Below are 15,263 nucleotides of genomic sequence, written 5' to 3'. Positions count from 1 at the left end.
AAATAAATTCATTTCAGAGTTGAAAGTAAAAATACACATAAAATTTAATCATTAGCTAATTATTTTTTTACAATTTATTATATATTCAGTCTAAATGCTATGCATGTGTTCATTTCAATTTACTACAGATGTACACTTAACACAAAAATGAAAGTCAAGCAAAATAGTAAAGCTTAAACATATCAATGCATTATAACAATTTTATAAACATAAATTGCACTTTTGAAAATAGAAAAGCAGTATTATTTGAAATTTTAATAACAGATAAAATTTGAAATTGAATGTTTTTAATGCTTCATGTCATTATTAGTAGAAGTCTCTACCGTTTTATCGTTTAAAAGTTCCTAAAATACAATAATTAATCCTTATCATAGCAAGCATAAAAAAATCTACTTAATGCAATAAAAAACAAGAAAAGTAAATAAGCCTGATATTTTCCACTTTCAGAATGTTTTAAAACTAATGTCATAAAGAGTACCTATTTTAACATAGTTTGTTTATATATAAAAGAGCAAAGACAGAATAATCTCTCGGAGAGAAAAATTTATTTACATTTAAACACATAAGTATTTATTAATTTAAATCTAGTCAGTATTTTTAAGCAGATACAAAACGGTGCTAATTGGAAAGCAGTTGAGAGAATTTGCATGAAAAACATTTCATCTCACCAATGTCAAAAACATGTCTTGAAAAGCAAAAATATTTACTTTAATTAATAATTACAGATGAAATTGTTTTTTGATACCACAATTTAAAAAAAAGCTGAATAATAAATTCTGAGAAAAATTAGGGAGGAGGGATAGCTCTGCACACAAGTTAATTACAGCGTTCAAGATAAAAAATATATAGCTCAGCTTTGTGTGTTGTGAACAAAATGTCTCAAGTTTTAAGAAGCTAATCCTTACATACTCTACTTGTGAAGTTTAGTTACCTTGGACAGCAAGTATATTAACTATTAAAAATGCTGACTAAAGTAAAATTCTGACCAACTATTTTCATATTAAATAAATATCATTAGTTGGGAAAAAAAATTGTTGTCCTGGCAGATGGAATTATATATGCAATTTGAAATAATTATATACACCACAACATATCAATATTTCAATTAGGCAATACAAATTACAGTATGTGGAGTGAAAAATCCAAAAAGCATCAGTTTAAAAAAATCTGAATAAAATTTTATTTCTTTTACTTAAGAATTTTTCATGAAATTTTAAATTATTTCGATCTTCAGAAGGAGTACAGAAATCACAAAATACAAACTAAATGCATGACTTCAAAACGTAAGTTCAAAAAAAAAAAAAAGGGGGGGGGGACATTGAGGCAAGACCTATATGGAATACAAACATGAAATTTTCTGTGTGGTATAAAAAGTGAAACGTTTTCCAGAATTTAAGTTCTTATCCAAATTTTATTGCATTCTCTAGTTTCCAAATTGCTTTTAGTGAAGAGCAGTGATTTGTGCTTAGTTTCAAGCATCAAATATTTTTGTAAAAGGAATTAACGAATTAAAAAAAAAAATCTACCGAGTAATGATAAAAATGGCAAAAAATATATACAATGAAAAAAGCAAAATACTACATACATATTTCATATTTACATACAGGCTCTTTTAAAAAACTCAGATCTAGCCTTACTGATGGGTTCACCATTCGCTAAATTAAATTTCAAAATGAAGTTACTCTCAATCATGTTAGAGGATGATTATGTAATAAAACTGTACTATAAATTGTAAAGAAAACAATAGAAGTGAGTTACAGGTTTATAACTCGTATCCAACAACATAACATTTCCCCCCCTCAAATATGTTTTATTTTATACATAAATGTAAGACCAAGATTTTTCTCCAAAAATAGAAAAAAGAATGTTTGTATAAAACATAACAATGTTAACAACATTTGCTTTTCAACTTTATTTAAAATGCAACAAAATTAATAACCATAACAATGCATAAGATCCCCCATTAATTTAGAATTTGAAATCACCATTCATGAAAAGTTTCAATTTGATTTGATCAGAAGACTATTTTTTCCTCTTTTTTCTCATTCTTTTTGAATTTTTAAAAAAACAAGACAGTATGGGGATAATCGTGTATTTAAGACATTTACACATGCTTTACTTCTTTAGTAGTAGTATATTTTTATTTCAAAACTTTTTTTTTTCTTTGGAGGCGGGTGGGTACACTTTGTGTTGTTTACCTTTTATAAAATGAGAAAAAGCATGGCAAACCAAAAGCAGTTGGTAAAAGATAGTCATCAGATTCACATGCTTTTTTAGATGCCTTACTCAAGACAATCAGGCTTTGACAACATAATTTTTTGTGTGAAAAATATTTATTTTGGTGCAGAGTGGCATAGAATTCCATAAATGGCAAAAGTTTGATGCAGTCAGCACAACGCTTGCACCACTGAAGAAATAAAATTTCAATATGCTGCAACAGAACAAACACATCCAAACTAGAATTCACTTCCCTCAAAATCTAACTTTGAGCTGAAATGTGGCTTTGTCCTTCCAAAAAAAAAAAAAAAAAAACTCAATTTTTTCAACATTTTCATGAAGAAACTCGAAGATTTTCAATAAATAGAATTCATTTGCCAAAGTACAGTGATAAAGCTTTATACCGAGACTTTGTACAGATATTTAAAAAGATTTTTATACATATATACACATAAATATTTTACATTACCATTAACATATCTTAAGAATTTCGTGTACTGCAACTTAAAAATATACCTAGGCAATTTTTCATACTAATTTATGCTCTAAATACATAGTTTGGCAAATATCTGAAAATAAGAGAAATGCAACTTTTAACATTTTATTTTGCCAGAATGCCTTGACTTTTCTTCCAAAAAATCTGAAACCCTTGGCATTTTTGGCATTTGGAGATTTACCGATCGTTGTCTTTTTCTGTATAAGTGAAAAATAATAACAATAATGATATGCTTGGAGAAAATAAAAGCAATATAAAGACAAGGAAGGAAACTTATTTTTTTTTTCTTCTCCATTCAAACACAAAATCAATTCTAACCTGAATATTGAAGCTGCAGTCTAGCTGATTTCATTTAATCAGTACAAATACGGGTAATCGAGAAAACACTTATCGTACCTCAAAATTTCAATGCACACAAGTGGAGTTACACTAGTACAATTTGCATAACTTTCATGGATATGAACAAATCTCTTCAAATCCATTTTTACAGAAAATTTTATAAAAAGAAATTATTGCATTTGTATCTTTTTTTTCTGATATAAATTATTCTACTTTAAAAGAGCACTTATCACAATATTATTTTATACATGAAAACTGCTTTTGAGGGAGGAAGCAATAAAAACATAAAGCTCAAAGAAAATTATTTCTCTCATAAGTAACTATTTCAAGCTACAAACAGATGAGAGGGAAATGGATAAATTCATTCAAATAAAAAAAATATATATATATATATATATATATATATATATATATATATATATATATATATATATATAAAATCAATTAAACCATCTATAAGCCCCTTCAGTCAATATCTATAGGAATGGTGAACCTAAGAGTATAACACCAAACAGATATAGTGCATAGAAAGATAAGTTTTAGTTATTTTTTAAACACATTATATTTTTTCTATTTTGTACATCAACAAACACAGAAGGTACTTAAGCCTTGCGTCTCCAGGATTTCCCATTCAATTACTTTCGACAATTATGAGTGTGACCAGTACAAAACAAGTTAGATGTAAAATTTCAGCTTAAAATCCCAAGTCCACCATGAATAACAATATATTACAAGTGCAATGAAAATTTTGGCTTCTACTGCAAATGAATTTTTTTCTTATGGTCAGAGTTCTTATATACACTATTTCTTCCCCACGATGGACAGAATGAAGCAATTTCTTCGACACGAGAATCCGCTACTTGTCGTTGACACCCCTCGGGCTCACGGGTACTTTTAAGCAGATGAGCCACATTGCATACTACTAAAGAGAATGATATTTTCAATTTTTGAAGTATTTACAAAACCATTATTTGCTTATGGATGATGGCTTTTTGCAGGTGGGAAGAGGCTCTTAGTTAAAATACGCTACTGGGTCAGATGAACATGAAATCATCCACACCTTTTATTTTCACAACTACTCATGTAATGTTCTCTCTGAAAACTTTAATTTTTTGTACAAAATAAGATTCCAACATCTCGGCACAGTTATAAAAAGGGGATGACCTCGGGTTATAATATCTACAATTGTCGAATATCTTCGTCATATCACCAATAAAATCAGCCAGTTTCTTGTAAATGTGGTTATTGAGTCTGTGCTCCACAGTTTTCAAATCTGAAAGTTAAAAAAAAAAAAAGGTTCATTTAATATCATGAGGGGGGAAATGCAATTTTTGAACATACACAATTTAATTTAAAACAACATGTATCAGAGAATTTTAAGAAATTTTGTTGGTATGTTACCATATTGATGAGACTGATGCAATCAGATTGCTTCATTAGGGCAGGATTGCTTGGTCATAACAGCCCTTACAAAAAGAAAAAGTTACCTGTAATTTTTGGGCCTCATTAATGTTGTTTTTTATCTATTTAGTCCATTCCGAGATAAATATTAATGACAACCTAACTGAAAAACCAAGAGTTCTATGAGCAGAGGTGCAGTTTAACCCCTAAACACCCTGGTAAGTTATCATGAATCTTGAAGAATGAAAATAAAAAGTAATGAATTTAATAAATGATCTCTAAAGCTTAAAATACAGTATACTACAAACATATCCTCATCACCAGACACCCTTCGTCATTTGGGTTATCTTCTGAGATGGAATTCATACCGTGTAAGTAGACTTTTTTCCCCATACATTGATATCACATTGTACTGGGCTTTATCATAGTTAATTTTCTTAATTTCCTTTGTATCGGCAAAATTTCTTAAGGGTTTTCAGCAGGAATGAATTCTAGATTTTATGACTGAAACTTATTGATGGTTTAGCTTAGTGATGGGCATAATCGAGATCTTTTGATAATCGAGATCTCGGGAATCGAGTACTTCCGATAATCGAGTGATTGATAATCGAGATCTTTTTTAAGTCGATCACTCGAGTGATTGATAATCGAGATCTTTTGAAATCGAGAACTCGAGCGATTGACTTCTCGAGATCTTCCGAATCGAGTACTCGAGCGATTGACTTCTCGAGATCTTTGAAATCGAGTACTCGAGCGATTGACTTCTCGAGATCTTTTGAATCGAGTACTCGAGCGATTGACTTCTCGAGATCTTTTGAATCGAGTACTCGAGCGATTGACTTCTCGAGATCTTTTGAATCGAGATCTCGAGATGTTTTAAATCGAGATCTCGAGATGTTTTAAATCGAGATCTCGAGATGTTTCAAATCGAGATCTCGAGACGTTTGAATCGAGTACTCGAGTAGTTCATTTTCTGAGCTTTTCCAAAATTGAGTTGACTGCTACGGGGGTGCCCACTAAAAGGGGGTGGGGCATGGCGCAGCCTGTGCAACTAAAATTTTTTAGAGCCGGTTTTTTAAGAGGGTTTTTTTAATCTCATTTTCGGAAGGGGGGGGGGGGGGTTCATGGCGCAGCCTGCGAAACCGAAATTTTTAGAAGCGGTTTTTTGAGATTTTTTTAAAATCTCATTTCGGGAGAGGGGGGGGGAGAGCTCTTTCTAGACGGATGCTCCGTAATATTTGAGAGGGTGGGCCATCGCCTTGCGAAAGGGGGGAGGTGGACTTCCTTGACTTCAGTTGAATTCCCGAGTTGTTTTGGCAAAGGTGCGCTCGAGATAGGAATGTGACATTTAGCCTACCATTTAGGGGTATAATAAGGGGTGAACCCTCCTGGCTTTTAGAAGTTTTAGGTTAAGTTGGGGGGGGGGGTTATTGACATCCCCCATTTAGAAGGGGGATCAATACCACTCCCCCCAAAATTCCATGAAAATTTCTAGTTTTTACATTTAAGTGGGTCTAGTTTTTTGTTGTTTTCCGATAAAATGAGCAGATACACCTTTTGTCCCCTTACCCTCCGGTAAAGTTCGAAATGCAAGCTTGTTTTAGGGGGTCGATTCGATAGATTTTAGTCTTCATTTTTGGGGTCGCAATCCTTGGGGGATGCAGGTTCGACTAGATTCCCTGTTAGCTTGTCAGAAACTAGGAGCTCGGCATTTGGGCGACTGAGTAATTTATTCGAACGGTTATGCATTTAAACTAATGATTTTCAGTTATCACTTGATTATTTCGAATGGTTTCGGACTCGCAAACACGAAGTTAATAATGTAAACAAGTAAGGGGAATAGTTGCTCTGCGCAAAAGTGCTCATTCTTTCCTAGTTTATAGCTTTGCTTTTTTTTTTTTTTTGATGTTCTTGTTAAGAGTAATTAAGTATATTTATCTGACTAATATATGAGGAGGGAGGGTAAAATATTTCTGATTACGTTTTCCAGAGGATTGGGATTCCCGACCTATTGATAAGTGTACAAGTGTGGCTTGAAGTGCATTGAAGTTCATGATTGTTTTTTTTTCTTTCTTGATCCGCCTCTTTTTTATTTTTCTTTTTCATTCGTCGACTTTAGGAATATGCAATAACAGTAAAAGTGTTGGGAGTAAAGTTGAAATGTTTCTGAGTGCATTAAAAAGAAATATTGAAGCTTGTCGTGTGGGATTAATTTTAGCTTCCACTCTTCGGGCCCAATTTTTAAATAAAAATTACATTTTATACAGATTGTTTTTTTTTTTTTTTTTTTTTTGAAATTCCATACGCAAGATATTTGTGACTTCTTGTGTGCGTAGCATTTATTTTCGCGTGGTGGGTAGTTAAATTTAAGTATTTTGCTTGTTTTACTTGCTTCTGTTTATGTCATATTCCTTATAGTTTCGTAAATGTTGATTAGTATATTATTTACTCAACTTAAAAATTTTCAGTCAATTAATGTGCAATTTTATGGTTTTTTTTTTTGTAAAGTTGAGGCAATACTGCTGAAAATGCTTAGGCTCGCAACGGTCCATTTCGGAACTTAAGGTTCCGTAGCTACGTTTCATTTTCCGTACGCTGGTCCTCAAAAAGGTTAAAATTGATTGTCAAGTTTCTCTGAAAAGCAGATTACGTATTCTGTTTTCAAATCATCCGAGATGCTCGATAACCGAGCATACCACAACAAAACAACATATTATACAAGAGAGAGCGCGGGAGAGGGGGGGGTAAATGGCGCAGACCGCGCCATTGAAGTTTTGAAGAGGAGAGGGTAACTTAAGCGGGCTTTAATTTATTTTAGGGGGTTCAATGTCGCATTTGAAGGATGAGTGTCATCACCATGGGGGGGGGGGGTGCACCACTGCATTATAAACACCTTGCGTTTAAAACATTTCATAAACGTTTTAACATAGCTGCCACAGCGTTAACAATCGCTTTAAAACGTTTACTCAACGAAGTGTGCTCTCTGAGTAACCCCATTCGAAAAAAAGCAGAAGCAATTATTAACCTTATAGAATGACAGGGGTGACACATTTGAGAAGCAATTATTTGATTTTAAAACCTTATAGAATGACAGGGGTGTCCGTCCGTCCCTGTGAGCAATGGCGCGCTTTTTATGACAATCCCCCCTCCCCCAAGAAACGATAATCCGAAAAAGCTCTAAGACTACATTAAATTTTCAATTACAACGGTTTGTACCATACCGGTCCAAGGGCGCACCATATGCAAAATTTTAAGGGGGGGGGGCCTCAGATATTTTCCCCCATGTAAAGTCAGAACAAACAACGTAAGTAGAAGCACAAATTTGTAAATTACAGCAGACACGTGTTTCGGCGTTACAGGGAACGCCTTTTTTCAATGCAAAAAATAATGAGCTTATGGATGAAAAAGACATCCGACAAAAGATGGTGGTGGAACTTTTGTCGGATGTCTTTTCATCCATAAGCTCATTATTTTTTGCATTGAAAAAGGCGTTTCCTGTAACGCCGAAACACGTGTCTGCTGTAATTTACAAATTTGTGCTTCTACTTACGTTGTTTGTTCTGACTTTACTATTCAGCACAAAGGTATTTATTTATCTTATTTTCCCCCATCGTTTAATAGGATATTTTCCCCATAGAAACCGATTTCAGTACAGATTAGAGTTATTAAAATTTGACATTTTTAATAACTTATTGATTAATTGCTGGAGAAGAAATGATTTTACATTTTCGCAAAAAAAAAGTACTAAAAGCAAGGTTGTCCCTAATTTCAAAGAAGGGGGAGGGGGCTTGAGCCCCCACTTGCCCCCCCCCCCTATATGGAAGCCCTTGATACCGGTTTAATATATTTTTAAGTTTAACAACTCTCAATTTTAAACCTCCTAGTGTCGCCCAACGACTTGCCCATATTATCATTATCCCTCACTTTTTAATAAAAATTGTACATACGTACGTATTTAATCTTAATAACTGTCAAGTTCAAAACAATATGGAAAGCGTTTCTCTATCCTTTGTTTCAAAATTTCACCACCAGATCTCACCAGGGATGGATACAGAAAACCATTTGAAGGGGGATGGGGGTTATGCTGAAGAAAGCCCTCCCCCATGAACGAAATTAACGTTTTAAGTACGAAAAAATTCTGGAACTTTTTGGGGGTCAATAAAAATGCCCCAAATCGGTCAGGAATAAGGCACATAATTGGGGATAAACGTTGCAAATTAGTTTCATAAGCAGTAAAACAAAGTAGTTGTTCAAATATTTTCTTTGAAAAATAATTGATGTATTGAAAAGATAAGATACTGTCATCGTTTGCATTTTATGCATAAATTATTTGAACACAATGTGTACGGATACTATTCTCGAGAGTTCAGGGGGAGGGGGTCATGACCCCCACGACCCTTCACTGTATCCGCCACTCACACAACACATGCCCCTTCATAAATCCGCTCATATGATAATTAACAATTTTCGTTCTAAAAATATCGTTCGATTATTAAGGAATCTCACAAGTATCGAAAATTCGAAGCCAAACATTCAACTTTTACCCCATTCGAATAAAGCAAGAGAAAAGCAATCATTCGATTTTAAAAATCATTCCAAGAGCAAAGATCACCACCTATGAAGCTCTTCCCCCAAGAGCAATACACCCAAAAGAGACGAAATCCCCTAAAAATTACAATCCCGCAGTTTACGTCAAAACTCCCCCCCCCCTCACCTCCCCTCGTATTTGCACCCATAGGAATGAATTACACGAGAAGTTAACCACTTGTTTTATTAAGAAATAACTAAGTATCTTTGTGCCGAGAAGTAACATGAAATAACAAACGTTTTGTATCCCAAATGCACAGAGTACTGCAGAAACGTGTTTTGGAGTTTTAAGGTACCCTTTTTTTCAACAAAATAGTAAGCTTTTACATATAGGGGTCCATTCCTTTGTTACGTATGGATGATTTTGTCCATTTTTGACCCCTTCCCCACATGTAAGGGTACGTAAGGTTTTTCAAACCCCTCCCCGTATTCTTACGTAAGATTCCATTTCGTTTTTCGAAATAATGAAATAACTAATCTAATATCACTGGAATCGAAATTTAATTCACTATTATTAAATTAAACCTTTTTGTGTGAAGCAATATTTACTAAAAAGTTGGAATCTAGACTGAATGTGTTTTCGACATTTTTTTGTATATGATGCGATAGTAGTTAAAAATAAAACATGCCATACAATAGTGCAATTCTTTTATTATGTTTTACATAATTAATTCTTCGTAAAACAAATAAAAAACAGTCATCCTAATACGTTTTTATTTTCCAGACGCAAATGAAACATCGGCTTGGAAAATACTGCGTAAGAATGCGTTTGAACCCCTCCCCCCCTCAAAGTATGTAGACATTTTTTCAACCCCACCCCCTCGGGATCCTTACGTAATTAATGAATGGTTCGTAAAGACATTCAGTAATGTCCTTACATCCACAATCTCACTATTTTGCGTTGAAAAAAGGGTTCCTTGAAACCCCGAAACACGTGTCTGCAGTGATATGTATATTTGGGCTCTAAAACGTTTGTTACTGCCTATTACACTTGTATCATTACCCAATCGTATAGTCGAAGGTGAACGTAAGGGGGAAGACGTCCCCTCAGGTTTTCAACTTTAGTATTCCCCCCTTTTTACCTGAACTATAATTTTAATGGCTCTCAAGTTAAAACCTTATAAGCGCCTCCAACCTTTACTTCCACCACCGGGACACACGACACATGTCTCCCACAAACCAGTCCATGTGTTCATTCATTAACACCTTTCGCTCAAAACATATCATTAGACTACCAAGCATCCCCAAAGAATCATTTGATAATCAAGCATTCAACAGTATACATTCAATTATAACACTATTCGAATGAAACATTAGAAAGGCAATTATTTGATTGTAATGCCATTTAGATCGCAAGGGTATCTATTCCTCAAGTGTGCTGGCACACTTTTTAAAATTAGGGATCCTCTTTCCCCCTCAAGAAGGACACTCCATAAAAAAGTCTAGCGTCCATTAGGAATTTCAATGGCGCAGTCTGCGCAATGACCCACCTCCCCTGTGGGCTCCTCAGCGCAGCCCGTCTTTCTGGGGGAAGGGTTAAAAGGTTTCAATGCAAATTTTTTCGGAAGACAGAAAAAAACCATGCTCATTCATAAGTAAAATCATTAACTTTGACCGCCTAAATGACGTATCCGCCCCTGTAACTAAAACACTTCAGAAGCAAGGTTGCCCACCCGCCCTGAGGTCAAGCCCCCCCACCCTCAATATCGCAGAGACCTCCACCCAACAAATGGGAAAAATACCCCTTAAACCCCCCCCCCAAATGTCAATAGCACAGTCCTGCGCCATGACCCCCCCCCCCTCCATAGGTGGGCACCCTTGTCAGAAGTCAACTATATTGAGAGGTTCATTCGATTATCAAATCGATCGAAGATTACACTGCTCGAGTGATTGACATCTCGAGAACTCAACATCTCGAGAACTCAACATCTCGAGAACTCAACATCTCGAGAAGTTCAAAGCGAGAACTCGAGCAGTTGATCGCTCGAGTTCTCAGAAAGTGATAATCGAGAACTCGAGAAGTTTATCGCTCGAGAACTCGAAAAGTGATAATCGAGAACTCGAGAAGTTCATCGCTCGAGAACTCGAAAAGTGATAATCGAGTACTCGAGAAGTTCATCGCTCGAGAACTCGAGAAGTGATAATCGAGAACTCGTGGTAATCGAGTTCTCGAATGATCTTGAATAATCGAGTGATTCGATTATGAGAACTCGATTATGCCCATCACTAGTTTAGCTAATAAAACAATGAAAAGACACCATTCATAAGCCCAAGAATATTGTAAAAGGGTATGCAAACCTCCAAATATCTCTTATCCACAGAGTTTTTTTTTATATATATTTTTCTTCTCTTTTCGTTTTTTGGTGCACGTTAAATGCTATGAATGTCACAATATTCTTGGTGGTTTTTATGATTTTCCTAATACCATGGGAGGCAATTTCTACAATCCATTAATATTGAGACAAAGGAAAACAGTAGACTGTTCCTTTACTGTCTGCTGTCCTTTACAGATGCTATGGGATTGTCAAACGTCCAGTTAAGAAGAGTCTATCTGAATCGGGAAAAGCAAAAATCGGTTGTTCAGTGCATGATGTTTCATTCATTTCAATGTCACACTGCTTAATTTAGACAGGGTTCATACCCTTCAGGGAGAAAAAAAATTCAAGCACTTTTCAAGGCAAAAAAAATTTTTTTTTTCAAGGCAATATCATAAATTTGTACTAAAAATATTGTATGTAGATTTCTTTTAATACAAACATATAGTTCATGGGCAATAATATGAAAAAGTAAAGGAAAACAAAATCGCCTTTTCTACAACAAGAGACTCTTTGATAGAAGACCTATACTGCATCAGAAGTTTTTTTTGCAAATGTTTGAAAAGCTCGGTCATAAAGAGGAGCAGGTCCCTTGAGGTTTAATTTTTAAGCTCCGCCACACAAAGGAAGGGGGTTATAAGTTTGACATGTCTGTGTATCTGTCTGTGGCACTCTAGCGCCTAAACGGATGGACCGATTCTGAAAAAAAAAAAATTTTCTTCGAAAGGAGAGTTGATCAAGAGTGTTCCTAGCTAGGTTGCGTCTTTGGATGACATTAATTAATGAAGATATTAATTAAAAACCTCTAAAAGGTTTTTCGTGATTTTTGCAGTGAAAACATATTTAAAAAATTTAAAATTTAATACCAAAATAAAAAGATTTTTTTCCCGCATCTTATAGAATGTGTTTGGAACTTCCATGTTGTATAGAATTCAAATTATAACGTTTTTTAAAGCAGATTTTAATAACGTCTAAGACTTTATTCACCAAATTCATTGTTGGCCGACAAGGAAATTAAACGCAACGATTAAAAATTTGTATCTGTTAGTTTCTAAAGGATTTTCAATTTTCCCTCTTGATTCTATAGTCTATCAGTCGCGGTTTTTAAAAATTTTTAATTTCATACAGCTTGTTCAATCTTCATATCATCGCCTCAGAGCAACAGTAGGATATCATAGTGTTAATTCTGGGATTAAATGTATTAGTGTTGCCCTGAGGGGATGATATTAAAAAAAGTAATTTATAGAATCTGCAAACTAATATTTAAAAGAAAAAAAAACCCTTTCTTGAATGCTTTTAAATTTTATGGGAAGAAACCAAAATACCCAAGTTCAATGGAATAGCTGGAGAAGAGGTTTGGCAGTCACCCCCCCCCCCCCCCCCCCGGTTTCAACATTTATTCCCAATACTAATAGTGGTTTATACACGTATAAGGGCGGTAAGAGTCAAAAATACCACCCAGAAGGTAATTTCTGGTTGCACTATCGAGTTCAAAAATATTAGAGGTTTGTAAATTATTTATATGTATTCATACTTGCCAACCTTCGAAGAAAAAGAAAAAAAAAAAAACAGGAGATTCCACTAGAGGTATATAGGTGATTCACCAGCAACATATCTTCACAACAATTATTAATTGCGCTTTTAAATAACATGAATACTAAATTTCAAGTGAAACGGGGAGTTTTTGCAGATGTAAGCTAATTGGTAGCAGCAAGAAAAACATACTGCAAAGGAAAAACCTAATAATAAGTAGTGAAATTGCTTAAAGTTCTGTACATTCCCCAGTCTCTTCTAGAAAAGTAGGCATCAAAATTTAATTCCTAAAATCCGGGGGAAAAATAAATAAATACATTATATATATATATATATATATATGTAAAAAATAAGTAGGTATAGCGTAGCACATGTTAAAATAACTTCAAACTTTCAAAATAATTGAAATATTTTCAAGACGCAAAAAGATTGGAATCTGCAGCAATTTTCGGCAGAGCACGTGCTTTGTTGAACATGGAAATGTTCAATTTTTACTAACGGAGTTATTGATTGGAAAAATTCTTATTCCCTGACATTGGTAAACCAGAAAGGGACACCATCTATTGAGAAAAAAATGGAACTTTTTTATAATTGACTGAAAAAACGGAAAATCGGGAGATGGAAGCAAAAAACGGAAGCCTCCCGTTAAAAACAGTACAGTTGGCAAGTATGAGTATTCAAAGTATAAATCAATTATTCGTATGTATGTATTAGTTTTTCAAGCAGTAATGTATTTCAACTGTCTTTAAGTAAATTTAAATATTAGTAAGAAAGAAAACATTTTATGAAAGTCCCAAGTCTAGTCTCCACACTTCAAAATTCGCAAAAGCTGCTCAAGAAGTGATAAATACGCTGAATGTGAACTTGAGCCAGCTTTTACAGAATAACTTGTAATAGTCAATAAATGTGCAAGCTCAGATTCACAGAACCATATTTCCGAATTGAAAAGTTTCAAAAGAAGTTGACATACATTATGACAAAAGTAGTTTTATTTTGGGGTTATTGTTGAAATTAGAATTTAAATTTAGAGAAGCAACAATATTTAGGTGTGATTGCGATTTCATAAAAAATTCACTTGTAAATTTCAAAGAGCTAATTGGGGGAAGAGTGGGGAAAATAATTTTTAAAACTAAATTTTCTATTACTTAAATATACATACATACAACAATTACTTTTGATATACATACAATTCCTTTTTTATGTATGAATATCAATGACCTTCCTTAAGCTATCTACCCCTTTGCTGATTACAGCCTCTTCTGGTAAGCTGTTCCAAGTGCCCACAACCCAACAAAAGTAGTAATTTTGAACATTTGAGGTAAAGGGTGAAAATCAGAAGTAGGGAGATGAAAGTATAATGAACACTACTGGATTTCCAGTGAATAACCAAAACACAATCACTCTTGTTACATAAGTTAATTATTTTAGCAGACATAATTCATTTTTTAAAATACAAACTTTTAAGTTAAAATGTTAGGTGCTCAATTGCTTAGATTTAAATTTTTTTCAAAAAATCTGTAATAACCAAAAAGTTAGCTAATGACAATTAGAATCAAAGTTGTAAAATTAAATAAACATATATGTAATTAAACAAAAAGTGATTAATTTCTTAGTTGTTAAAAAAAATTATATAAAGCAAGCTAATCTGATGTAGCATGTTTCATAATCATTTCTAATTGCTAAACATATAAAAATATTTACAGATGCAAAAGGGTTAAAACCTGAAAAAAGGAAAGCAAATTGTTGCGAATTAAGTTCAAATGTTGGCATGTTTCCCATTAAATAACATTATTTTTTACTAAAATGAAACATAAAATATGCTAATTCGAGGTAGCATATGCAAAAATATCATTTGATTAGCCATAATATTTAAATAATTGGAAGATGCAAAAAGATTTGAAATTTCAAAAACAAGAGCAATTTTCCGCAAAATACGGGAAGTTCAATGTTGTGGTTTCCAAAATAGTTTCTTTTTTATATATCGAAATTAAACAAAAAAAAAAAAAAAAAAAAAAAAACTAATTTGAGGTACCATAAGTCAAAATTATAGCTTCTGATTGTAAAAAACTTCAAAATATTTACAAGATGCAAAAGGATTGAAATCCCAAACACGGGTGCAATTTTTCGCAATGTTGCAAATTGAACACATGTTCAGAAAGTTGCATTAGCGAAATACTTTTTTCTTAATTTTAAGCACACTCTTATGATTTTTGAACGAATTTAAGCACTAAGAAATTTTTTTATGGTTTAAAAAATTTTTCAAGGTTTTCAAGCAAATGAAAAAACTTTTTCTTCCAAGCACTTTTCAAGGTTTTTCAAGGGCGTATGAATCCTGTTAGAGGCTAAGATCCGCAAAAGCTGGCATCTCTAAAAAT

General features: G+C 33.6%; 1 protein-coding gene across 1 annotated transcript in view; it reads right to left on the bottom strand.

The window, feature by feature from the left end:
• Positions 1-3,660: 3,660 nt before the first annotated feature.
• The window catches only part of LOC129234461 (nucleosome-remodeling factor subunit BPTF-like), a 138,030-nt gene continuing 126,427 nt past the window's right edge, over positions 3,661-15,263 (bottom strand). The window contains exon 24 of the mRNA XM_054868466.1: positions 3,661-4,325. Within this exon, the coding sequence (XP_054724441.1) occupies positions 4,132-4,325 (194 nt within the window). The 3' untranslated portion in view covers positions 3,661-4,131. The remainder of the gene's footprint in view (positions 4,326-15,263) is intronic.

Source organism: Uloborus diversus, chromosome 1 (genome assembly GCF_026930045.1).
Source record: "Uloborus diversus isolate 005 chromosome 1, Udiv.v.3.1, whole genome shotgun sequence".
Lineage (NCBI taxonomy): Eukaryota > Metazoa > Arthropoda > Arachnida > Araneae > Uloboridae > Uloborus > Uloborus diversus.
Note: the sequence above shows the minus strand (reverse complement) of the source record. Positions and strands in the feature narration are given on the sequence as shown.